We start from the raw sequence: 27,757 nt of genomic DNA, 5'->3' as shown, positions 1-27,757 counted from the left end.
CTTAACAGGAAAAGAGCACATACCTAGGACTTGTCAGCATCCCCATTTCCAGTATCACCGGTCGGCAGTTTGTAGAGCAGTGGTACCCTGTGATTCAGCCCAGTGTTCTGGCCAAGGGAGGGGGAGTAGGAGGGGGCAAAATTATCAATGCCTCCTTACGGCTCAAGTCTCGCTTCCAGACCATGAGTATCCTGCCAATAGAGCTGTACAAAGAGTTTGCCGAGTACGTCACCAACAACTACCGAACACTATGTGCCGTCTTGGAGCCACTGTTGAGTGTCAAAAGCAAAGAGGAAGTGGCTTGTGCGCTTGTGCACATTCTACAAAGTACAGGAAAGGCAAAGGTACACGTTAGCACTACCCTTACCATTTTTCTGAGTGTTTTGGCCTGTGCCAGTTGATGGTTAACCAAGTTACTGTGAGAGTGATTGTAAAATTAGTTTACAAGTAGTTTAAAAAATTTTTCATTTATTGATTTATGTCATGCAAACCATAGCAAGACCACATAACACGTATGGGTGTTGTGATATCCCATATTCATTGTATGTAAAATACATCAGACTGTCGTAGAAAGGTGGCTGTTGAGTTGAGCTGGTTAAATATGCTCAGTACTGCAGGCAGATTATGTCTGTACAAAGTGCCAGTTATATGGTACTGTTTACATTTTACAACATCTTCAGGCCTCAGCCTCAGATTTCAGACATCTGACAAAACAGCTTCTGGTCCCAGGGAGTAAACATTAATAAAAACATATCAGCTTTCATGAATCAGGTGAAACAGGCCATTTTAAGCAGACAAAATGGCTTCAGAGGAGAAGGTATCAAGCTAAGCAAGTTTACCTTCACATTCAGAATTTTGTTAATTGTTAATTATAGTTTCCTGATCAAATTATCTATATAACCACAAATAAACTGCTACAATCTAAGCTGCATTAGCAGTTTGGCTTTGCTAATTATTATGAAGAAATCATTGGGGATAAACAGTTACAGCCTAAAATATCTAGGCTATTTAAGGGAATACTGAAATAAACACCTTCTTTCCATCACTAATGTTAGCCATACTGTAAATGCCCTCAAGGAAAAACAAGAGACAATGCAGGCTGTTAAATAGAACTCAACTTTTAAATATATCGCATATCTTGAATGTGTGTATCTGGTGATCTCATTGCTTACTTTGAGGTTCTTTTGTCAAAAATACATATGAAATGAAGGAGATAGAAACTGATCATTCCTATATGGCCTCTAAACAACAGGCTGCCTATTAATTTTCATAAGAAACATTCAGTATAATGTTATTTTATTAATAATAATGTAGAGTAAATGTACATTAACAATTTAAGCAATAAATAGACAAAAACAATCAATACCAGTAATATTTCTATTGATGAACTGAGCTAACTGATAGGACTCATTGAAAAGGGCCAGAATGCTCATCACTTGCTCATCACTTGCTATGACTGTTTGCATCCACGTTTGGTTCGCTGTGAGTGGCCCCCCACAAAATTAAAAGGCGAAGAAGTCATAGCAAAGGACAAAATACCTCTCTCCAACCCGGTTTAACTGTTTTGAAAACAGTTACCTGAATAAAGGGACCCTGTTACTGGCACAGGCCTCCTAAGCATTATGTTCCCTTTCTTTTTGTCACTGGTATAAGTGTTCAGTGTTGTAATGTTCCCTGTACCTTTCTTCTCTTAAAGGACTTTCTTTCAGACATGGCAATGTGTGAGGTAGACAGATTCATCGATCGTGAGCACCTTATCTTTAGAGAGAACACCCTGGCCACCAAAGCCATAGAAGAGTACCTCAAACTCATTGGACATAAGTACCTCAAGGATGCTTTAGGTGATACGTTCTTAGTAATTTATGAGCGAAACCTTTTGATCTACCTGCTATTTTCCTGAGGATCTATCAGAGTCACTTGTGTTCTGTATTGATGCAGTGCTGCTGTAAACTGATGTTCGTTTGTGTGCAGGTGACTTCATCCGAGCCCTGTATGAGTCAGAGGAGAACTGTGAGGTTGATCCCATGAGGACGCCACCGTCTGTTCTACCCGACCATCAGGCCAACCTCCGCATGTGCTGTGAGCTTGCCCTCTGCAAAATCGTCAACTCTCATTGGTTAGTGTTTTTTTGTTTGTTTGTTTGTTTTTGTTATTGTCTTTCAACAAAGATTTCCACAAAGCTCTGAAAGTTTATTTCTGTGATTCCAAAGATGATTTTCATTGATTTCAGAAAATGAATGTATGCGTCACCTAGACATGCTCACAACACTAATAACTGAAACAAAGCTAGTGAGAAAGCGAGAACAAGTCATCCTGATCTCCATTTATGATATTCTCTTAGGCCGACACTAGCTTTCATTCTTTATTAGCATTACTGGTTGAACCAAGGGGTCACCAGTCTTATCTACAGAAAGGTAGGTGTGGTTTTGATTCCAGTCACACACATATGATTTCAGTTGCTTAACCAGTTGGCCTTAGTCTTCAATGAATCGATTAATACTGTACAAAAGTCAGAGACCACCTCTGCCGCTAAATGCCCATTATGTACACGTTATTCATTTTTCAGGAGATATTTCTGAGGAGATTAGATATAAGATAATCCACTTATATAGAGAATTGGAAAGTCAAAGGAAATTGGGTGAAAAAAAAACAGGAGTTCCCAAAATATATATATTTTTAAAAATTGAGATAATGGGATTCCTAGCAACCAGGCAAGATCTAATAGACCACCAAAACTGTCATTAAACATCAGACGATCAAGACCTAAAGCTTTCCACAGGTGCTTCTGTTCCTCCCCCTATAAAACACAATGCTGTGAGAATAGACAAAAAGGAAGGACCACCCAGAGCTCAGACTTCAGTATTGTTAAATTAAAAGGTAAAAATTCAACCAACTTCTGTGACTGAACTTTGCAGGTGTGGAAAAATATCCCTGGAGATTTCTTTGAAATACAGAAAGCCTCCCCATGCCCCTGAAGTTCTTGAGGCGTCTATGTAATTTCAAATTCATGTTGCCTGCTGACTCTGAAATATACATGAATAACTTATGAATGGTGGTTTTGACTGGAAATTGAATAAATGAAAGGAGATCTGACTTCTGCACAGCAAGGTATTTATGAGAGTTAGAATATAGATGTGACCACACATACAGGCCATTGTAAATTAGAGGTGAAACAGTACATACATAAGGCTTAATGAACGCCTGCTGAAATACTTGGTTGTCATCTCTTTGTGTATACCAGTGTATTTCCACGAGAGCTGAAGGAGGTCTTTGCCTCCTGGCGAGTCCGATGTGCCGAGAGAGGGAGGGAGGACATCGCTGACCGCCTGATCAGTGGCTCCCTCTTCTTGCGCTTCCTCTGTCCAGCCGTCATGTCCCCTTCCTTATTTAACCTCACCCAGGAATACCCAGATGAGCAGACATCGCGCACGCTCACCCTCATAGCCAAAGTGATGCAGAACCTCGCCAACTTCTCCAAGTCAGTGTGAACAGTTAGCTGTACTGAATATTTGTGTCCCTTGCTTTGCACATTTTGCTTTAATGAAGCTTGATAACAAACAGAGAAGTGCAATAAACTGTTGCATAAACTGATGATAATCATGGTGTTCACTAATATTCATACTCTACAAATGAATGCGACAGTCAGTAAGTACAGTCACTTGTATGTATGTTTATTGGCCATTTCCTCAGGTACGCCTACCACATCCAATCATCGGGTAGCAGCATTCTGTAGACCATTGCTGAATGTTTTTTGCCACTGACTTGAAAGAGTTTAACATGCCACTAGCAACTGAAACTTCCCACTGAAATAATTGTTAAGTGCTTTCTAACACCTTATTTAAGTCATGAATGCAATACATGTTTGTTTTCTATGTAGTTAATTGGGTAGAGCCTTTAATTTAGCAGCTAACTAGCTTGCAGTCATTTAACTACAGGCTAGCAGTTAAACTGTGTAGGCCAGTGTTTTCCAAACCGTCCAATTCTTGCATCTAACACACATCACACATCATTTGAAGAAAAGCGATTTGTGGCAAGGAATAATGGCACAAGTGACACCTGCCAGTAAGGAGTGGGACCTGGCACTGATTACTGTGACCTACTAGTGAGTCTCAGCCGCTGCTCTGTAGAAAATGCCAATTATAGGCAGTTCAAATCTGTAGATTTTGTTTTGGGATGTTGTAAAGACAGAGAATGTTGGGCATGATCACAGCTAAAGGGTATAAAGGAGACCTGTCTAGTCAGCTAGACTGACCAATGTTGGAATTAAAAATGGCTTATTCTGAATGTTTTGCAAAAGAATTCATGAATAATTCTAATCCGTTGCTTACTTTACGGTTATTGCAGCCACCAGCCCAGCATATAAAAAGGCATATTGTTAGCAAGTTCAGTCAGTCCTCTGTTCGGTCCTCAAAATTGCAGCTATTATACAGTGTGATGTCAGGTGAAATGCAAAGGTAGTTGCATGTGGTGTAATATAATAATTACTAACTGTTGCTGCACAATTTATCAGTCCCACTCTACCCCTTCCATCAGTGGAAAGAGACCACTCTATGACCACCGCTGAACAGTTGTTATATAGGTGTTGGACCATTCTCAGCACAGCAGTGATACTAAAGTGGTACTGGCAAAGTTGTAACAACATAGTCAGTTACATCTGTTTACACACTGTGTACACTAACTGGCCACTTTACTTGAAAGTCCTACCTTGTCGATTCACCTTGTAGGTGTACAGTTAGAGACTTTATCCATAGACCTTTTGCGTTCGTCATCCGTTGGCTCTTCGTCAGTGGTCAATTTCTGAATGTGGTTGGGTAGTGTAGTGGTTAACACCTCTGCCTTCTGCACTGTAAACTGGGGTTCAATCCCCACCTGGGCAAAGCACCCTACACTATACCAATAAGAGTCCTTGGGCAAGACTCCTAACACCGCCTTGGCCTACCTATGTAAAATGATCAAATTGTAAGTCGCTCTGGATAAGAGCGTCAGCCAAATGCCGTAAATGTAAATGAATACAAGACCGCAATGGACTTTCTCAACAGCCAGAGATCACAATGAGGTGCTTATAAATAAGTGCTGTGGTCCTGTGGTGGCTGCTTTCCAGTAATGGGCAGGGTAGGGGTGGCTGGCAAGTAACCTGGCAGCTCATTGTATATTCAAGTTTTGCTTTGGTTTTACTGTTCTAGGTTTGGCAGTAAGGAGGAGTACATGGGCTTCATGAATGAGTTTTTAGAGATGGAGTGGGGTTCCATGCAGCAGTTCCTGTATGAGATTTCCAACCTAGACAGTGTAAGCAATGCAGGTGCTTTTGAGGGCTACATTGACCTGGGAAGAGAGCTTTCAATCTTACACAGCCTTCTGTGGGAGGTTATGGCCCAGCTCAGTAAGGTAGGTACAACCTACCCCCAGCCAGAGATGACCAAAACAAGTGTTGGTTTTCTTATTGATGTTTTCTTATTTATTATTAATTGTCCGTTTTTTTTACATGTGCCTGTCTTAATTTGTTTTGGCGAAGGATGCCATCATTAAACTTGGACCATTACCCCGCCTCCTGAACGACATTAGCATGGCCCTCCGCAACCCACATCTCCAAAGGCAGCCCAGTCACCAGACAGACAGACAGCCTCCAGAGAGACAGACCGACAGGCTGCTGTCCCGGCCCAGTTTCAACAGAGGCATCTCCTCTGAGTTCCAGAATGTCATGATGAGGGACCTCAACAGGTAGTGGATCTATGCCACAGCATTTAACCTCCTTGGGCTGAGGGAAAGATATTTAATTCTGCCTTTTAATGAACTCTTCTTATTAAGTAACAATCTCTAAAAACGCTGTCATTGCACCTGTTTATCACTGAAAGGAAAATGGTCTTAGAAACTGCAAATTTGTATATTCAGTCACTTATTCACACAGTGATTGTTGGAACAAACCAAAAATAAACTTACTGATTGCAATGTTGATAACTTAGAAATTTCATATATTGAAATAACGATATATCAAAACAGATATCAAATTTCAGCTATTAAATTTGACTGAAATGTCCATCTCTAGAGTGTATGCTCAGATTTGTCCAGGTGCTGCCCACTTTGTCTGATCACAGTGGCTGAGGCAACTCTGGTGTTATCGCCTTTTGCGTTTTATTTGTTACTTTAACCAACATTTAAACGTCACAACCACTAAAATGTGTAATTGAAGTTTACAGACATTCTCTTGAAAGTTTAGACACCAGCATCTACACCACTAGAGGGCCTATGAGACGAGGCTCCGTCTCTTGGAGGAGTCTCCAAGAGAAGTTCTAAGAAGATCTGAAGATCAGTAAACATGTAAGGGTTCTGCTAATCTGCTGTCCCGATCATATTTTGTGTTGACCCCACTGCAGTTCCATAGATATCACTCGCTTGCCTTCCCCGACCTCTGCTATGTCCAGTGGCGGGGTACCTCCTTCGCGAGCCGGGATGGGGGGTTATGCAGATCGGGATCATCCTCATCGGGCCTCTTCTAAAGACGTTTTCTATGTTACCCGTCCCCCACTGGCCCGGTCCAGCCCTGCATATTGTACTAGCAGTTCTGATATTACTGATCCTGACCCAAAGGTAAGCTTGCAAGGTAAATATATTTGGAATGAGTGGGTGGGGGAGAGGCAAGTCATGAGATAATGGCCCATGTCAATAAGAAATGCTTTACTTGTGGTGAAAGCTGTTTGGTTCAAAATGTCCATTTGAATGGCAGCTTGCTCCTCAGCACGTTTCCCCCCCATCTTTGCTGAGGGTCTTTGGCTTCCCTTTGATCCAGTGGGAAGACGAAGCGCTACAGGCCTGCTTACTGCATGGTTCAAAATACCACCCAAGCATGGCGAAAGAGGGCAACAGGATGATGTGGGTGCTGTTAATACATATGAAAGTGATTGTGGTGTATTTTTAGACAAAAATATAAGTAGATAAATATGTTTGTAATGTACATATACATGTATGTACTGTTTTAATGGAAGAAAAACTTACTTTAGCTGGTTTATGTGCTCATACATACTAGTAGGAGTGCAAAGGGGCACCTGACTGCAAGCCTTCTCCCCTGTAAATTGTGACTGTTAATGAAAATATTTCTATGATGGACCTCCAGGACTCAAGAATGAACAGCGTCTCTAACCTGCAGTCTGTGGGGGACATGCTCAACTCTTCCCAGGCCTCGCTTGCCGGCCTCGGCAGCTTCGGTGCAGGGCTCGGTGGCTTAGGGGGAGGTCTCGGAGGTCAGCTGCGTGCCGGCGGAGGACGGATGTCGGCCGGCTCGGGTGGCTCCAGCATGTCCGGTGGCCTGCGACTGAGTCAGCTGAGCCAGATGGGGACCACTACGGACTCGCTGTCCCAGCAGCAGCAGCAGCAGGCAGCCGCGCTCCGCTTCCCACTCTCCTTCCAGAACCCGCTGTTCCACATGGCTGCCGACGGGCCCCAGCTCCACCACCAGCATAGCCGAGCCCAGCCTCCTGCTCCCCACCTGCTGGCCCCGGAACCCGACCCCTCTCACCCCGCGTACTTGCCGCAGTTTGCCCGCGGTGGCTTCTCCCGCAGCGAGGACCTCTCCACCTTACGGCCTGGTCCACACCTGGGCCAACCCAGCATCATTCACTCACATAGCTACAGCGACGATTACAGCCGCCACAACCAGGGCGACTATGGCCGTCGGCAGATTTCCATGCACATGCAGGTACATTTTTGCTACTTGCTCTTTTGAGCCATTTCCATCTTTCAGTATAAGAATTATGTTGTTTTTGACAATAGTTGCTGCAGCAGAAGCTGTAACATTTACAGCGATTCTTTCTTAACGGTGTGAATTAGAAGTCATTCAGCTCAGGCTGAAATGTGTAGACCAAACTATTAATTTCAGATTGAAATCTCCAGGGGTTAGCCACTCCTTTTGAATGTCTAAATATTTTATGAGGCTTTAATGATACGTTTGCCTCCTGACAGCCATGAACAGCGCAACGTTTTATCATCTTCCACTACAATAACTCTGCTACAGACCATAACAGCACTCATTATCACATCAATGTGAATGGGTGAGCTAAAGTGCTGCATATGTGACATCAAAACAATGATTTTTGATGCTCAGTCTGCGGAGTGAATTGTTTGTTTTGACAATTTAACGTTTACATAGTCTAGCTCTAACTCTTATTTCAGAAAGTTTGTGGCATTAGGAAAGTGTAAGGTTAAGTCTAGAAAGTTTAAGCGTGTATAATTTGTATCAGTGCATCCCTGTCTGTCTTCTGCACATGCCAGGATAACCTCCAGCAGCAGCAAATGATGGGCATGGCCTCCCAAACAGGCACATCTCATTCCTCGCTCGCATCACCCCCCTCCACTGTCCAGCCTGTCCGTCAGAGCTCCATGGCTCCGCCTCCCATGCAGCGGATGAAGTCGCAAACCTCCCACCAACTTGCTGTTAGCTCAGCAGCCGGCGCCACGCCTCCCTCCAAGACGAGGCCGCAGAGCGGGAACCTGCTTCAGTCGCCCGAGTCTGGCTTCGGGGGCCGGCAGCAGGGACCCCGCCAGCAGCTTTCTGTCAAGGACAACACGGCCCCCGGCCTGCCTCATCAGCAGAGCTCCACCAGGGAGAGCCAGGGATCACAGGGCTCTCAGGGGGGAACGCCGCAATCCACTCAGCAGTCTCAGTCACACCAGGAGCGGCAACACTCACAGCAACACTTACTCAAGCCTTCCATCAGCAAACAGGTGCTCAGCGGTTGTAGACATGCTGTATGAGAAATAGACCTTTTTTCCTGTCCAGGCTTCAAACGTGCTTACAAGTTCCCATGTAATTAATTATAAAAGGACTAGGAGGCAAATGTAAATAGAACGGAACTTTGATCATGCAGTGTAATGTAGTTTTTTCCATTATTTTTTATGTTTATTTTTTAATTTTGTGTTTTGATTGCAGTTTGTGATTCAGTTCTCACTGTTAGAGTCACCATTAGCTTAAAGCCCCAGGGAACCTGAATTTGTGAAGTAGGTTAATCTTGTTCTTGTGGGCAGACAATGTACATGTGCAAAGTATGTCCTGTAAATAACTTTCCATTTTCCACTGGCAGTCCTGATCTTGGGTCATGCATACGTAAGCAGTACTCTCACCAAACACAAGGCTGATAAGGATTGTCTCCCCCACACAGCTTTAACAGAGCAGTCTGTCTGTTTAAGTTGGTGAAAGAGAGAGAAATCTAACGGCCAAGCAAAAGCTAACCTAGCAAGCACAACTGAAGAAGCAAGCTAGCTCCCGTGTCTACCTGTTGTCTGTCTTTTGTTCGTTCGTTCATCCGTTCCTCCAACCAGCCGCGTCACGCTGCTGTGTTTTATTCTGGTTCAGTAGTGTAGCAGGCTGGGAGTGTCAGACTGAGCGCTGTCAGTCAAGCCTGCTCATTAAAATATTAGGTATAATACAAATATTTTTAATATTTCATGCTGTGTTCCCTGGGACTTTAAAGTAAAGGACTGATGAAAGAACTAATTTACAGTTTGCCCCTTACTCCATATATAGCCAAGACAGAAGTTTGCTGCTTTAATTGTCTTTGAAAACAAAAGTATAGCACACAGCTTAAAACTGAGAAGGCCTAATGATTTTTAGGGTCCTAAATCCCAAAGTACAAAATACATGTTGTACTTAAAGTCTTATATCACTGGTAAGGGTTGGTTGGAAACAAATAGGTTAAAGTCCTGAAATACACAACAAAAAATTGGCATATTCACTTTTTCCCCCCATTTTTTAACATACTCCATTAACTACCAATACTAACTATAACTACTTTCTATAATTAGAAAGTAAAAGAAATTAACTAGTCACATCTTGATTTCCAGTGTGTGTCCCAATTCCATGTCCCAACAACATTACTGTGGGCCTTCTGAAATTCCTAGATACTTTGGATACAAGACGTTCTCTAACCAGGTTTCAGTTAGTTGTTAGGAATAGAAAGCTGTGGAATCAGCTCTTTAAAGGACTCTAACAGAGTCAATGTCAAACTGCTAATGCAATGTAAAATATATGTTGATGTCTATTTTAAGCCACAGATGTTTGTGTTTAGTCTAGAGCAGCCAAAAAAATGTATGTGCGCCAGGGTTAGCTTAGAGCTAACACACTGTTAGAAATCCCATAGCGGATAATTAGCATTTTTTGTTGTTGTTGTTGTTTGTTCCAGGTTTTGATATTTATGCCTCAAGCCAAAGCTCTGGTTCTAGTAGTTCTCTAGTAGTTATGGTTGGCTACTGGTGTATGTACGGATATTAGCCTTGTAGCTCCAGTGCACAACTAAAAAAATCAAACTTTGGGGATTATGACTTTTTTGCTTGAGGTAAGGGGAAAACATACTTCAACAAACTGTTCCTTTTATGAGTTATTTAATATTGACAAGGTATGGTAGAAACTACTGTCTCTAGGGTTTGGCTTCTTGAAACTTTATTTTTTCGTTCTCACAGCGAGTCTGCAGTTGATGTTCTTCAAAGAAAATCTATTTTAGCTCATAGCCTTCATATTAAAGATATGGGCGTACAGCAGAAATGTAAACTGATGATTCAGTCAAGTCTGTTATATTATTATTCTGCAATATCTCTTCTCTTTTAAGGGCTCATCTCCCAATACCCTGAACCCACCCACCCCTGCCTCAGAGAGAACAGTTGCCTGGGTGTCCAACATGCCACACCTTTCCGCTGACATCGAAAGCTCCCGCATAGACAGAGAAGAATATAAGCTGAAGGAGTATTCCAAAAGCATGGATGAATCACGTTTAGACCGGGTAATTGTCTTGAGCTCATATATACTTGTTTTGTTCTTCCTCGTGTCCTTAGCAGCATGCTCTGATTAATGCAGCTTTTCTAAACAATATGTTGACTGGATTGGAGGGGGGGATAAAAATAGCAGCAGAAGCAGTTTAGCCAACTTTATTTTGTTAGACTGTATGAGGCTACAGAGAACTGCTCATGCAAACCAGTCAATGCACCATATGTATCAGTGCTATTGTTAGACACTGTGGGCCCCATCTGGCAGCTATACAGTTTGAATCTTCTTTGCTGATGAGACTAAGGTTGTTTATCAAGCTTAGACGTTCATATTTGTTGTTTTCTTTTTACTTTTATTTATTTATTTTTTTTTTTCATTACATTTTCCCTTTCAGGTCCACTTATGCCGTTTGTGTGGGTTTCTTTACCAAAAACATAATTCATTTTTACATGACCATTTTCAGTCTATTTTTATCCCTTAAAATTAAACAGTTTTTTGTTACTGTACCCTTTGAGGCTGATATATGTAAATGACCACAGTATATATGTAAACGACTGGCTGCCTCATTCAAAAAGATGACACACCTTATAACTTTAGTGGGAGAAGGAGAGTGATGGGGGGGTGGGCAGGGGTTGGGGGCATCCTAACCACCCAGAGGGAGCGAGGCTAGTTGTGCTGTCTTGGACTCCCGGTTATGGATGGCCATAGCAGCACCAGGGATCTAACTCACGATCTCCTGATGATACGGCCAACGCTTAGACGGTTGTGCCACTCGGGCGCCCCAGCAATGTTTATATACTTTTATTAATAAAGGGGTAAATATGTGCCCATGCGAAGCAGCCTGCTTCTTTATTTTGGTTTTGAATAGCTATTTCTGCAAGCGCTGGTTTTAAACCAGGCGCAACCAAGCACAGCTTTGATTTTCACACCAGTCACAACTATCCTTGTGAGAATATCTTTGGTACATGGTTTTGGCAGAAAGTAGAATTGAGGTTAAATTGTTTTGTTCTGACAGATTATTTGTCCTTGTGCATTACATAAGTTACCCCTGTAACTTAGACTCTAAGTCTTTCTGGATAAGAGGGTCAGTTTGTAAAAATGTGAATGTTCTCCCAGGTGGTTGCTAACGTGTGGCTAGGCCATTGCTTTTATATCCCAGGTGGTTGCTAAGATGTTGCTAGGCCATTGCTATGGAATAAGATGTAGAGTATTGTATTATAAGTATTCAGTTATGTAAGTGGAGTGATTCGGCTTCAGGATGTTTTAACAGTGTAGCTTGAATCAGTTCATAAGTACAAGCAACATATTCTAGTATAAGCTCTGCTATCCTGCTAAGTTTCGTAGTTCTAGCTCCAAAGCTGAGGAAAGAGTAGTGTTTCATCATGTTATGATATTTTGACATTCTCTCAACAGTTTTCTTTAACAGTGTAGTCTTGAATCAGTATGTGTAAATCCAGATCAACAGATTCTCTGCATCATTCAGCCTTTCCTACAGCAGCTTCTTAATGCATGGTGCAGGTGTCAAGGAAATGCAAGTCATGCCCATCACTTCCGCAACAGATGGTGTTGCGGGGGCTCGTCTATGAATTATTGAAATGAGAGCTGAAGGAAATGAACTTGAACAGTCATTTGAAGTAAATAAATTTGAACAGAGAATAGAGTCGCATTATGTCGCAGGTGTTTGTCTTTCACCCACATTCTTCTTTTGGTAGATTGCATATATAAACAGAAAGGAATGAGGACCTCTCACTCATCGATATTGGAGTTACTGCTAGAAATTTCTTATTATCAGAGCTGACATTTGAAACTATGCTATCTCCTCTTCCTAATAACAGTCTCACTTGTTAGAAGTCCAGCATTATTACTGTAATTTTTTAGCATATTTATATGTAATGCATTACATTTAAATTCAGTTTACATTGACGAAACACCTTTTAAAAGATGTTTTTTCTTTCCACAAAACAAAGCTGGATGTACAACATAACGTTGTATCAGATTCAAATAAAAGTGAAATCTTCTCTTCTACCTGTGATACAAGTTGCACATTCAAAATAAATTCTCTACTTGTTTTGAAGAGATATAACCGAGAAATAATTCATATAAAATTATAACATGCTGCTGTTATAGCACGTGATAATAGCAGCATCTGCGGTTTAGAGGCACTTCTTCTCCCAGCCCCGTATGGAGTTTGCTGTATGTCTTATTGTATTGTCTTAAAATGATAGATAGATATCGAAAACAAATTTTTGTGAAGCTAGTAGTGTTTCAGAAGTTGAAGCAGTTCCTCAACATAATGACATTTAATTGAGTTTATATAATATTTATATATGTAATTCCAGGTCGTTGATATGGTGTTGCTAAGAGGTTTCTAGGGTATTTCAGCTTGTTGTTAGGGTGTTACTTGGTTAATAGGTGATAACTAAGGTGTCACTAGGCTGTTACTGTGAAAGCTCAGGTGGTTGTTTATAGTGTTGTTAGGCTGTTGCTTTAGTTTCCCAGGTGGTTGCTAAAGTGTTGTTGGACAGTTGCTGATGTATCGCAGGTTTTTGCTAAGATGTAGCTAGACTATTGCTATGGTAGCCAAGGTGTTGCTAGTCTTTTGCTGTGGAATAAGAGGTAGAGGTATAATATGGCATAGTGGTATAATATGGCATTATATATTATATGGAGCCATCGTATTATATGGAGTGACTAAATTTTTTTCATTGTATAATAATATTAAGAACATAACAGGCACTCACTTGGCTTTTTCACTTTTATTTTTCTTAATAACATTTATATATAAAAATCTGTGGTCCCTATCTGTCTCTCACTGTGAATACAGGTGCGAGAATATGAGGAGGAGATCCATTCTCTGAAGGAGCGACTGATGATGTCCCACCGCAAGCTGGAGGAGTATGAGAGGAGGCTACTTACTCAGGAGCAGCAGACCAACAAAATCCTGCTGCAGTACCAGAGCCGGCTGGAGGACAGCGAGAGGAGGCTGAGGCAACAGCAGCTGGAAAAGGACTCCCAAATAAAAGGAATAATTGACAGGTAATAAAACACAGGGGTGCAGAAGGTCCTATAAATGCATGGAGGTACTTAGTACAACAGTGAAGTATGATATGAGAAGTCAAGCATGGTCATTGATTCAAGCAGTAGAACTGCATGCTCATTTATTTAGACAAGGGAGTTTGTCATGCACCTCTTGAGCTATGAAAGTGATGAAAGAGGCATTCGTATATATCACTGACTTTATTTCTGGTTTCCTGAGGAGACATTTAATAAAGTCTGGTATACTATGCAGTGGATGGCAGTATGACAGCATTTAGCCTATTTACACTGAAAGTCTTATTTAGTAGGTAGAATGCCTTATTGTGAAATATAGTCTGTTAATATTTATAATATATGGCTTTGGTGCTTGTAGTCCCATACTGTATACATGTGCATCCATGGTCATAGTTATGGACACAGGACACATTAACAGACTCATGTTTTTCTATTCAATCAAATAAATGTATACATTTTGACAATATGCGACTTTTCTTATGAAGCATAGCCTAATTACATAGTAACTAAAATGGTGAGCTAAGTACTCTGGTTCTTCTGTAAGAGAAATAATGCATAGACTTCACTTGACTCAAAAATATTTTTTCCACAAATAAATAAAGTATATTACAATGACACAAACGTAAGATAATGAATTTAATCAAACACATTCAATGCATGTGATCTTGCTAAGACCATATTAATAAGAAATATGTTGTAATAAAAACGCTGAATTATTAAACTTTGCAACGTTTTTGATACCATCCTGTGCCCTTTTTGGTGATATGACGCCACCAGCCCAGTCCCTGTTTCCTGGCACTCGGTTACTTAGAGCACAATGCTGTTTTAATCCATTTCCAGGGATGAAGATGTGGAGTGAAGATACTCAGACGACCACTTGCCTTAAGTGAAGAAGGTCAAACTAAACTGGGGTTTACACCTGAGGAAGTATTCGCAAAATGAACTGAATCTGTATGTTCTCTAGAGATCTAGAATCTAGAAAGCTTATCCTAGACATATTAAGGAAGGATACTGTATACAGTATATATTCGAATACTGCCCACACTACTTTACAGCTGTAAATTGTGACTGTAGAAGTGATCGATCTCGAACTGGGAATCCACAAGCATCTACAGTGTCAATTAAGGTCCAGCTGGACACAAATGAACTCTAAGAATGGGCTGTTACAGTGGGGATTGGCTGCATACAGACCATGGCATTCTGAGTGCGTCACTCAAGCTTGCCCCCAACCAATAGAGTAATAGAGGCAGCACTTTTAATAGAACGTTTAATGGAAATGCTGCAATAATACATTGTGTCTTAAGAGTTTGTGCTAAATTAGCTGTTGGGGATTATCAGAGAATTTCCAGAAAGTTTGGATTGTGAAAAAGGCCCAAGCTAATAAGAATATTATCTCTTCCAATAAGAGACTTTGGTAGCATTGTCCAACTTCCTTCCATGTGTTTGGAATATGTTTTGGGAATGATGTGATTGAGTGCATAGTGACCTGTCTTATTCGACAAAATGTTTCATTTATCAGGTATTCATGTTCTGCCATGTATTTATGTTCCATCTCAAGAGCAACTCTGTCGAAGCTGGGGTTTACTGACACAGAGCACTGTGCAAAAGTCAGAGACCACCTTTTGTTCAGTCGATGAGTACAGGTTATTCATTTTTCAGCATCAGGAAAAAACCGAATTCATGCATTTAACAAATTTGCACACAAGCCTCCAACAGTAAGTAAATTATTAGATGAGTTTACCATTCAGTACATCTGAATTCAGTACTTTTTGCTTCTCACAATTCAGGTAATCCTAAATGCATTCACTGAATGTTGGCCAATCCATTGTTCTGAGAACACCAGCAGGTTCTTTATTTCCTTTTTCAGTATTAGCTTCTCCACAGCTGTACATCCTTTCCGACTCGCAGATTTTTTCAGAACTGGAACAGGAGTGGAGCTCTCTTTCAAAGATGAAAGCTTAAAGTACTGTTTAGCTGACGGTGACAGTTTTGGAGGTCCATCAGGTCTTGAACGGTTCTTAGAAGGGCCCATTATCACTACATCTTCTAATTATTTAAGCTCCAGTTTTGGAAACTCCCTTTTTTCACTTTGACTTTTCCCTTTTCTTCCATCAGAAACACGAATAACCTGTTTTGACTGGAAATTTAATAAAAGAATGGTCTCTGAGTTTTGCATAGGACTGTACTTTTCTCCAATCATGTGACAAAAAAAGGTATTGTTGTCATCTCTCACTATGCTTATTTGTATGTCTGTACTACCTAATACCTGTTTGAACTGTTACATGCTCTTTTGCCATCAACATACAATTTGACTTGCAAATACATTCAAGTATGAAATATGCAATCACTTAGAACAGTGTGTCTCAGTATAACACTGGAAAGGGCCTAAGCTGAGGGGGTGCTTCCTTCAACATACACATACATTAGTTTACACCGAGCAGATGCTTACACATCCAGAAGCAAGTACTATATGCAAAAGATCTGAGAAACAGATGGCGGAGCTTCAAGACGGTTCCTTTTCTAACCTACTGTGTTTGGTGCTGTTTGTGAAATAAACATAGAGATTTTAAGTATAGATGGAGAATCATACATGTATGGAAATTTGATGTAGCGCTGATGTGAATGGATGATGTGAATATATATTTTTATGTTGATATAAAGTAGGAATCTTTCACAGTGAAATGGAATGTCGATTCATTTTACCCGAGAAGAGAAGGAATGTGGGTATCCCTTGTATATTTTTTAAACCTTTATTCAAGATATAAATCTTCAACACTTGGTAAGACTGTATAAAAGATTATATAAGCTCTGTTTGACCCTGGAGTGCAATATTGTTTATTTAATTACTACACTGTGCAATAAATATGCCTCTGCTTCATGTAGCAAAAAGAGCACATTAGTTGTTTCTAGGTACAACTTACCCCAAATCCCGACCTGTTCCTGTGAATCCATGTTAGTTTCTCCACTGTTCAAAGTTTTCATGACCCGTATCTGACCTTCTGTTCATAGTTGCTTTGTTATGACTGCATGGAAGATGGCCCGTGGCTTAACTACTTGAAAAGCAAAGCAAATTATGTCTCCGTTTGCTCCTTTGATGACCAAACAAAGCTCTCTTTCTAATCTTTTGAAAAACTGCCCATTGTCTCCGTACTTTTCAACTTTAATTGTTTTGTCTGTTTTTCTTTTCTCATTTTCTCTATACTGTTCTGTAAAGCAACATAATGCTGTACCTTATCAATGGAATAAAACATCCAATCCCATTGTTTGAACACAATACCTGTGAATTTCATTATTTGCGTATAAGTTTAATTAGTCTGAAAGCTTTTTTTCAAGACGCTCAAACTGAAGCTCAGTACATGTACACAAAACAAAATAAATGCCACCCTCTGATGTGCAGCGTGTGGAATGTTTATACCTGTCAGTAATTTCTCATTCTCCATAGACATCACTCATGCGTTGTGTCGTCTCTTTTATGAGCTTTTTCATTTTGCCAGTATTCTACCTTTTTCTTCAAATATATGCAAAGAAAATGGATTAAAAAAACACAAATATTGTCACTGTGGTGGTTCCCTCAAGGTTGTATCCCCAGTACATTTAGTTAGGGAACATAATTATTTCCATTCTTGCACTGATTCCATATCATTGCTGTCCAAAGGAGAAAATGTATCTCCAAAATAGCAACAAGAGAAGGCAAGAACATTCTTAAGTCTTAGTGTAAATTAATGTAAAAGATGTTTTCTGTAGGTCAGTTCTTTATGAAATGTTCACGTGATGTAAAGGATGTCAAAAAACAAAATTCGACGAAAATGGAGATGCTGTTTTTTTGAGACAGCGATGTCTGGACTCTGTGCTGTTTATTTTATTTTCCTATTGAAAAAAGCAAAAGTATAGAAAGTTCAAGGTGCACAATTGAGCCGTGTTGTACCTTTGAGGGTGCCTTTGCATTGTACTATAGGTGACCCCAGTCTTCTGAAACCATGTCCTCATCCATTGTATTAAACCGCAATTTTTGTGAATGAATTAAATAAATACACTAAACGACAGATGCGTTCTGAGCATGCCTTGATAATACATTCATAGATTGGCCTGCCTGGTTAATCTGCAAGGAATTCTCCAAGGAGAATTTTTTTCCCACAGCCATTGTTAGATGCCCTAAAATCGCATGTGCCTCGAGGTCTGAATGTGATCCATTTTATAACATCATATTATACTCAAATCAAATTACATCCGCCCGGCTTGCTTATGCTTGCGCAGAAAGACAAAGGCTCTCCGACAGTTGTTGGAAAGGTTGTGCAGGCCTGTTCTATCATTTCAGTTATTCCCCAGGGACACTGTAAATATATATTTCATCTGATCTCCATGATCAGTAAAATACTATAATCACACATGAACAGCTGAGAGCGCTCTCAAAGGATGGACCAGACTTCATAAGACGGGGAGAAAGACGGGGGAAATTGGCCGTTAGGCCCTGCATCGTACATCAAAACAGCTAGACTACAGTGTGCCAGAAAATTGAATGAGGATAGAAGCTTTTATTTATATATATATATAAATATATATGCAGATTATATATATACAATAAATATACATGTGCAGATTCACTTATCATATTCGTTATGGTCACATATCTATTGGCTGGAACTAATTGAAAATCTCTTTCTCTCATTCTCTCTTTCTCACATGAAGACTCATGGCAGTGGAGGATGAGCTGAGGGCAGGGGCAGTATCTGAACACAAAGCCAGGATTTTTGCAGATCAGGTCTGTTTTCCTATTCACACTCTCTCTCTCTCTCTCTCTCTCTCTCTCTCTCTCTCTCTCTCTCTTTCTCTCTCCCTCCCCCTTTCTCTGTATGTCTGTTCTCTCTATAAAGATTATCTCTGCTGTGTCCAATTTGGTCTATCGTTTCTATGTCAGTACATCTGTCACTGTTGGAATGTCTCTGTGTTGGTTTGCCCTGCTTGTTGGTTAATTTGCCCGTCCGAACACTTTAAAACGAGCGAATACCATCCTTATCAGTCTTTTGTGGCAGCTAAACCCGTTTTTTTTTCCTGGGTTGGGTTATGGCTGGATTTGATGCAAAAGCTGGTGATTCATGTACATGCACTCAAATGCTCATTTATGTGACTTGCTTTGGTTCATTTCAAGCTCAAGGCAGTGCAGCTGTGGCAGCTTAGAGCGGGGGGGTCCATCCAAACAATGTGGTTAACAGTGAAAGCTGGTGACTCCTGTCCTCCAGCACAAATTATGAGTTTGGTTTACATAGCGCCACATCAAAGGTCTCTTTGCACTAAATAACAATAGAGCAGTAGCTCATTACAGACAAAGCATATAAGATACCAGATGATGTGCAAAGAGGTTCCCTGTTGGGTCACAAAGAACTGCAGTCTCTCAAATATTGGAGTTGTCCAAATGTTCATCAGCTATGGGCAATTAATGTCGTGCCCCTAGAAGAAAGTCTTGAGGAGCACTAGCAGGCAAGTAACAAAACACCTGAGTGTTGAAAAGAGTTGCGATGGAACTGGAATTGGAGAGACGGAGACCGTGTAGACCAGGGGTGCACAATTCCGGTCCTAGAGGGCCTCTGAAGTAGACCTTCAAATGTGATAAGAGGAAGATTATACTGATTATGACACGAGGGAGACTGACTGAGAGTCGGAGTTATGTGTGTATTCTAGTTGCTAAATTGCAAGAAATCACGATTTTACTGAGACTGAAATGGGACTAGAGATAGAAAGAGGAAGAAGAATGCACTTTTCTCATTGTTAGCCACATTGTTAACCACTGTTTTGATTGAACCATCCCTTCACTGTGCTGTTTTCACCCCAAGGGCAAACCCGTTTGCTTTGAGAAGAGAGCGCCGGTCGTCTGCGGCACAAAACGAATGCCTCTGTGTGCTGCCCCCATGTCTCAACTCGAGTCTTCTGCTAACTGGTGAACTACATTTTCAACCATCAAGCCTTTTTCTCACCAAGAAGCCCATGCTTGTCCCTTAAAACAGCACTGGGCTCAAATCCTCACATAGCCTACCATCCTGACACCAGGTAATTCCCAGTTAGCAAACTTAAGTGCTGTTGAGACAGGGTCAGTTTTACATGAGGAGATCTCAGATCTCAGTGATTTTAGTCCTGTCCAAAAATGCCATGTCAATCATTTTTATGAACTAAAGATTCCAGCTCTTTTTTGCCTTGTATAGAACAAGCCATAAAAAAGTCTCAGGTTATATTAATCCTGACATGCTGGTAAAAATGCTATCATATTTGTGGAAAAGGGGTTTCTTAAGTATTGAAGCGCTCAAAGAAGCATTTATTTTTGTTCTCCATATCTAAAATCAAGCCAATATGTAATGACTTACCTCATCCTTACAATTCAGAACATAAAAATGTGAAAATTACAGAAAAAAGCTTGATTTTTAGCAGTAAGATTGACAGTTGGCTATGAATTCCCAGGCTAGTGATGATGCAAATGTTACAGTACATTCTGGGTTCACACGTATTTGACATTCAACTGAAAGACATCAACAAAACTTACAACTGACTGAGCAGAATTTATGACCAAATTTATTTTTGGAGCCGTACTGTAGTCTGGCCAAACTAATAATTTGGTGCGCCCCACTTGTCATAACAAACCGCTCTAACAGAACAATCGCAACCAGGGTTCATTTTAATCAAACCTGCTAAGTATGAACATGGTCTCAGGGGTTTCAGGCCCGGAGCTGTGCATCCCACTGGGGCTCCGGAACAAAGCCAGTATCAGAATCAGCCTGAACGAGAAACACCCAGTTATACCCACTTTAGAATTATCTGTTTCTCGTTCCCATTACACTTCAGGAAACATGACCTTTATGTAAAATCATGGAAAAGGCGCCAAAGCACAGCAACGCAAAAAAAGTCGTTTACTTTTTTTGAGTGTCTTCTTCAGAATCCGTACTAAACAATTCTTGCATGTCTTGATCAGATGAGTTACATTTTAATCTCATTTTGATTTTAATTCTAGCTTTTGCTTCCAGTATCTTTAGCAACTTGTTTGTACGGATTAAGACGGTTCTGCCGTGCTCACATTTGACCAATCACCAGCATTTAGTACAGCAAGTTCAGCACCCAGGTGGTTCCTGGGCCGTGAAAAGCAGGTACCTGTAGGTTTTTGAAAAGAGCCCTTTGGTGGAAATGCATTAAATGGGAATCTGAAGTGAAGAGGGAAAGTTCTATTCTTCAATGTCTTAGCTAAGGCATATGAGCTGTGAAAAAGTATTTGCTCCCCCCCTCTCCTGATTGCACCTGGATTCGTTTGTGACCTCCGGCGGGAGTGGTTGCTGTGTTCTTTTAGGTATTTTGGTAGCTGGCCACTTCTGGAAAGATTCACCACTATTCAGAGTTTTCTCCATTTGGAGGTAATGGCTCTCAAGCTCTGCAGGGTCCTGGAGCCTTAGAAATGGCGGGGTGACCTTTCCTTTCTTTCTTATCTCTTCCAGAATTTCTGTTGATCATGGCACAGCGTGCTGCTTGTTGAGTTAACTTCAAATTGCCAGAAAGGTTCTATTTTAGTGGCTGTAATCAAGTCTGGGTGTCCTCAGTTGAATTGATCCCAATGATGAACTAAATTTGACTGATTAATTGGTTGATTGAATAGATAAGGGAGCCAGTGTGTTTTCACACAGCGCCAGTTTATGTTGGACAGCTTTTTCCTTTGAGAAATGATCGTTTAAAAACCTGTGTTTGCTCATGTTGTCTTTCAAAAAGATTATCCGATTTCAAATTGATTCATTTCACTTGGAAATCATTACGGAACAATGCAGTGAACTGTAAATGGTTTAATAAGCATAAAGATTATTATGTAATTTTCAAGCACTCAATATGAACCTCCTCCAGCTGTACGGACGACATCAACAGCATAGTCAAATTCATCCCATGCTGGATTGAGCATGTCGGGTGTCACTGCACTCACGGCTCTTGCGGTGTGATTTCGGAGATCATCCAGTGTTGTTTGTGTGCCTCCACTACCAACATCACCCTCTGGTGATGACCTTTTTCTTGGAACTGTTGATACCAACAATGAATGCTCTGAGCTGTTGGAGGTGCCATACTGAGGTTTGAAACTCTATGACCCCTCTTTCAATTGGTATGTGATTGGTTCCTAGGCCCCTCACAGAGCTTTGAAATCAGATGAATCTTTTTGAATCCCCCTGTATTTTGTTTGAAGATCTAAAAAGTGTGACGGATAGACAAAATAGAAGAAATCAGGAGGGGGCAAATACATTTTCACAGCACTGTTTCTAGTCCCAAAGGTTAACACACAGCAACTCTGCTTAGCAGGCTGTGGGTGAATGGACAAGGGCTTGTACTGTGCATGCATCCTCAAGCAGGCAACAGTGCAGTCCAGCAGCCCTGCTATTTTACAATTCAGCAGAGATCTTTCCCTCAAGAGGGAGAGATTAGCTGCAGCAGAGGCTTATCAAGAGTTGAAAGCAAGAGGACGCATGCACTGAGGCATTGGGTAGAGCTGAGTTGAGAGATTGGGGATGTAGTATTTTCTGTCTGGCATTATGAATGGTTGGTCTAGTTGGTCATGGAGATGTGAAGAAGCTGCACAATAAAGCACAATTCGGCCAGGTTTTTAAATTTAGGTCTAGGAAATAATATAAAAATAATAAGGTCTGAAGTGCTCAGCGTGTTCATCATGTTCGAATTTAGCCAAGCATTCTTCAAGGAGGCTTTAGGACTTAATCTCAACCCAAAACAAGATCAAAATGCAGGAATAATATACTTTTTATCACATTTGCAGAAATCTCCTGGCTTTTCAGTGATCATCTAACCATAATTGAAGCACTGCTACTTGCAACGTCTCACTTGTCTGAAATATTTCTCCAGCCCACGTTGCTACATAATCAACCTAATAATGATTGCAGTCAGAATTGGATCACGCCCACAGAAAAACATGTGCCTTGATACAGCACGACGCTTTATTCTGCACGTGGCTTCCTGTGCATAATATCACACTTTACAGCACCTTTTCTGTGCTGGTTAAGGACATATAGATATACAACCATGCGTGTAAATGTATCTGCATTGAAATGCAGAAAAGGCGTTTACTGGTGAGAGCATCTTACACACCTCCAAAATCTCAACTACACGTTGGCCTCATCTGTGGAGCTCTGCCTCAAGCTAACTTTGCTATCTTGTAGTGCTAGGGAGCAGGAACGAGACCCAAACAGCGCTCAACCCCAACCTGAACTAGCGCAAAATCAAAATCTAGCAGTTTGAGGACGAGCTCGCAGAAAAGGTATTGTAACGCTGCACAAACACAAGAAGACACTTGCGGATCTTAAAAATGGAAGGCTGTTTAATGAGAGAGTTATCAGTACGTAAGTCCAAGTAAAACACAATCTCAGGGCAGTTCTAATATCGCAGTCCAAAAACCAAACGGGTCAAAAGCCATAATAACCAAAACATACAGGCAACCAGAGCAAAAGGGCAAATCCAAAAGAGTGAAATCCAGAAAGCAGGCAAAAGGTTCAAGGCATAAGTCAATCAGAAAATCCCACTCAGTAGCCCAAGAGATTGGCAATGGATCACAAAGAGCAGAACAAACCAGGGATATTTAAGCTCTAAGACAAACACAAGCACAGGTGAACTGAATTAAATCAGGTGACAGAGACCAAGGCAGTTGCACATTGTTGGAGGAATTGATGACGTTATCAGGACTGGAGTTATGGGAAATGGAGTCCTGGAGCGTGCTAGACAAGGGAAGAGAACTCGGAAGCGTGGCGGGTATGACCTGTCAAATCTTCATCTTCAAAATATAACAAAAACAATGAGCGATGACGCTTATTCTTGGACAGAGAAGGCGAGATGTATGAACATATGCACAATGCAAAACGTGCCTTCTTGTGACCGCAATGTGCGTAAATTTAACATTCCACTTACTAAAGGCCACCAAACACTGGACAGGTCGCACCGTGCAGTGCAGCTGCTGTACTACATAGAATGTGTGTCATGTTTGATGTGACGTTACTACTTTTTGAAAAACTCACTGATCTAAGGTGGAAAAAACTCTAGGATAGTAGGCCTGAGTGATATCGAAAAATATTTAGCACGACATTTTCTAGTGAAAAAATCATGATGGTTGATAATATAAAAAAGCAGCAGCTTTGGCGTACATTATATTCTTTTTTTAGTTTACATTATTTTTAACAGTAAATATTTTAATGAAAAAGTCATTAATGAAACTTACATGTTAAATAATATGATACTGAGTAACACTTAATATTTTCAGAACTACTTCCTCTTACAAACACATGCGTTCATAAGCTTCTTCTGCCGCAGATTCGTGCAGGCTTGCATGGTTATAGTGCCCTGTTTCCAAAGGCATGCCCATGTGCTTTCCACATTAAAAACAAAACGTTTTCCATCATTACGGTAGCTTTTTTATAATTCAGCTAACCTGGGAATGGAACACTTAACGTGTACAGAAAACACTGCACATTTTACCCAGTAAATCACAAGCAGCAGATACAGTGGGGAGTTTACTACATTTACATTTACATTTATGGCATTTGGCTGACGCTCTTATCCAGAGCGACTTACAATTTGATCATTTTTTTACACAAGTAGGCCAGGGTGGTGTTAGGAGTCTTGCCCAAGGACTCTTATTGGTGTAGTGTAGGGTGTTTACCCAGGTGGGGATTGAACGCCAGTCTACAGCGTAGAAGGCAGAGGTGTTAACCACTACACTAACCAACCACTGGACTACACTAACCAACTTTACTGGAGCTTTTAAGAGCCCAATTATCATTTTTATCACATTGTCACTATGTTTTAAGAGTAAAACTCTATAAAACATTATGTGCACGTTTTATTTAAAACTAGTTAGTAACTAGTAGCTACTGAGAACAACAGCCATAAATGAGGATCTCCAGGTTAGAGTTAACTTAGCTGGTCTACTCTAACATCCAGATGTTTTAGCTTGTTTTTTTCTTGCAGCGAGTCACGTTGAGGCAGTTCCAAAGCACGTCAGCAGAGTAAATTAAGGAGAATCTTTGAGGTAAAACACAGCAGAGAGAAATAACACATGTAGTTTCTTAAAAAACCTCTCTCTATCTCTGTGAAACAGACCTGTGAACCCGCACACTTCCTGCACATGAACCCCAGCTTCCTAATGTATTTTGCAAGCTGTTGAATGGTAACTTAGTCCTCTGTAGTTCTCCCTCAGGGTTATTACCAAAAACAGAGATTATCACCTTTTACACATCGCCATTGGGGTACAGACCATTAGCATATGTCTGTTTATCTAAAAGATTAACTGCGTTTCTATGTGTGCACTTTAAGCCACGTCATGCTGAGTGGCATATGGTGTCATGCTTAGAAGTTCTTCAGCACAGTCCAGTAGTTTCTATGTGAAGACTATGCACAATTTTTGATCTAGCTGGTGCAAACTTTACATAGCCCAGCAGGTAAAGGTACAGAAATGAAAGTCTTTCATACATCATTGACACAAAACCGGCCACCACTGGTTTCTCACAGTTTAACAAATTGAGTGGACTACATAATTAGCTGCTAGTGTAATATCACCACTTACTTTTATTAGTGCATATACATGAGGCAGAAATGTGCATGGCCCACTGCACGTTGCATATAGCATATGGGCGGAATTCGTCCGATTTGCACTTCAAACTGCCGCAAAGGACAGAACGTCAGTACGTTAGTACATCTGGGCCAGAGAGGTGAAAAAAACACAGCACTTTCTTCTTTGTTTTCTGTGCATTCTGGTCTGGACGCCATCCTGTAGTATGATGGAAGACATCTATGCAAACATCTGTGCACCAGGAATGTGCATGGGTACTCGTGTACTGAGTTAAGCATTCAAGGTGCCAGTATTCCAATGCTGAACCCCAGTACTGCCACCTAAAAAGTAATCCACAGCTCTACATTAAGTCTGTTTTTTCTTTTCTTGGTGTTTTTTCCTTCGCTGCAGACATCCGTTTATGAACTCTTGAGGATAACTAAACAGAAAACCCAGTCAGAATTCACATCCCTACTACGCACGATGCTCACAGACCTGCAGACGCAGAAGCTTTAAATATAATTTGGCCTTAAAAACAATCATAGTAAATTCATAACTGGCTTCTTCGTGTGTGTGTGTCCTTCAGACCTTGCTCCCCAGCATCATCTTCTCTTGTTCTTCACCATGATGGGCCTAGCTTGTGTTCCTTACCGTAGTTCCAGTTGTCCATCCCCTGTAATAGCGTCACTGTGTTAGGTTTTCTTTACTATATAGGAATAGAGTATACATATGTTTCAGCTTTTTTTGTATATTCCTCTCATATGGCAAGATGGTTTGACTGCATGTTCAGTCGCATGATGAATAGCTTACCAAGAGTTCACATTTTAGTTAGCCCACCTTGGCATGTTGGCTGATACTGTACCACCGAATGAACAGCCTTTCTTTATTTTGCCTTACTGTGATGACTTACAATAATTCATTTGTTTTTTTTCCTACAGATGTTTCGTTCTATGTTGACATGTATTTCTGTGTCTTGTGTCATTGACTGTTTAGCTGTTTATGTCTATTTATGTCTGTGTGTACGTGTCTATATGTTTGCACATGTGTATATACGTGTTGTATGGTTGTGTGTGTGTATCTTTGCCTTTTCGTCTCCCCAAACACAAATGAGCCCTACCTTCTTCTTTTGGAGAGACACACGCAAACCCACACGCTCACACAGACCCAGGGACGGATTATAAACCAGGCCTTCTGGGCATGTGTCACAGGCCAAAGCCACGAGGGGACCTTCAGCTGGCATGCATTTGTAATGGGTTGGTCTGAACACTGAACTTGTCAAGAGATATCAATTTATCAAGACATTGAGTTGCTATTACAGATGCATCAAAAGTTTGGCTTCTGAAAAATTTTGGGCCAAAAACGGCTCCTTCAGAAAGAGAAAAATGGGCAAATCAAAATGAAATAGGTCTACAAAAAAGTGTCAAGTTCAAAGTCTAAACAAATAGTTTTAATGATACCAAAAAAGAGTGCTAGAGATTAAAAACAGTGTTTGCTCTAGAGTTCTAGAGATTTTACAAAAAACTACCTTTTAAATAATAATCTCATACATGTACATAAAGCTGAAGTTAGTTTCTTATTCAGCAGCATGATTTTTTTTTGGCTGTAGTTTTGCTGTAGTTACATTGAGCAGCCAACAAGCTGTTTAACGCGTCTCACTAGCTGATATAATGCATGCTCTTCAGTTTAGGTGTGTGAACAATTCCAATCTAGTGTGGTATTATTATTACGCAACAATAATAATGCAGTAATTTCAGCTTCAGTTTATTATCACTACAGCAACAAATCAAATAAAGTATGTCACTTAAGTCTAAAACTCTCAAATAGATTTGTAAATTAATTTGTAAAAACCACCACGGCGCACATGATTGAACTTCAGGGTGCATACCAAAGTGGTTGCAGTGCACATATATATATATATATATAAACACACACAATATACACACACACAATATACACACAGGTAAATGTATATGTGTGTAGCAGGGGTAATGTAGAGGTTCAGGTCCAGAAAGAAGCCCAGGATTTATTAATCCGTCCCTTTCTACACCCATAATCACCACACACTCCCTCTCTCCTGTCCCTCTTCCCTCTCTCGCTCTCTCTCACCTCTCCTTGTGTTGATGAGATACGGTGATTTCTCTTAGGGGAGGCGGCAATCCATCCTAGTGCAGCCTCGTCTCGCGCCAGTCCCTCCTCGAATGCACAGGTAATGAAGCACCTGACTGTGAGCCACCCACTCCATCCATCCCCACCAAGTCCACGCCTCACCAGTGTGTGTGTGTGTGTGTGTGTGTGCACTGCATCTGTCCCCAGCACGCCACACCTTGCAAAGGCATATGGGCCTGCTTTCGCAGCTATAATGACCAAATGCAAAATTCATGCACTAAGAGCCCATGCTGCTT

General features: G+C 40.9%; 1 protein-coding gene across 11 annotated transcripts in view; it reads left to right on the top strand.

The window, feature by feature from the left end:
- Positions 1 to 27,757, top strand: part of syngap1b (synaptic Ras GTPase activating protein 1b) — a 183,262-nt gene that overhangs the window by 143,761 nt on the left and 11,744 nt on the right. For 9 of the 11 annotated variants that reach the window (XR_005129590.1, XM_037534099.1, XM_017708749.2 and 6 more), the window contains 13 exons: positions 9 to 344; positions 1,697 to 1,841; positions 1,972 to 2,116; positions 3,242 to 3,478; positions 5,184 to 5,385; positions 5,513 to 5,718; positions 6,372 to 6,585; positions 7,109 to 7,690; positions 8,263 to 8,715; positions 10,593 to 10,763; positions 13,572 to 13,783; positions 18,485 to 18,557; positions 27,500 to 27,561. Coding sequence is in view for 10 of the 11 variants with exons in the window: in XM_037534099.1 (XP_037389996.1) it covers positions 9 to 344; positions 1,697 to 1,841; positions 1,972 to 2,116; positions 3,242 to 3,478; positions 5,184 to 5,385; positions 5,513 to 5,718; positions 6,372 to 6,585; positions 7,109 to 7,690; positions 8,263 to 8,715; positions 10,593 to 10,763; positions 13,572 to 13,783; positions 18,485 to 18,557; positions 27,500 to 27,561 (3,038 nt within the window). In the remaining variant the exon portion in view is untranslated. Of the gene's footprint in view, positions 1 to 8; positions 345 to 1,696; positions 1,842 to 1,971; positions 2,117 to 3,241; positions 3,479 to 5,183; positions 5,386 to 5,512; positions 5,719 to 6,371; positions 6,586 to 7,108; positions 7,691 to 8,262; positions 8,716 to 10,592; positions 10,764 to 13,571; positions 13,784 to 14,638; positions 17,073 to 18,484; positions 18,558 to 27,499; positions 27,562 to 27,757 lie in introns of those variants that run through there. The other 2 variants (XM_037534101.1, XM_037534104.1) reach the window with 2 other exon arrangements.

The sequence above is a fragment of the Pygocentrus nattereri genome, chromosome 24 (assembly GCF_015220715.1).
Source record: "Pygocentrus nattereri isolate fPygNat1 chromosome 24, fPygNat1.pri, whole genome shotgun sequence".
Lineage (NCBI taxonomy): Eukaryota > Metazoa > Chordata > Actinopteri > Characiformes > Serrasalmidae > Pygocentrus > Pygocentrus nattereri.
This window is presented reverse-complemented; position numbering and strand designations above follow the sequence as displayed.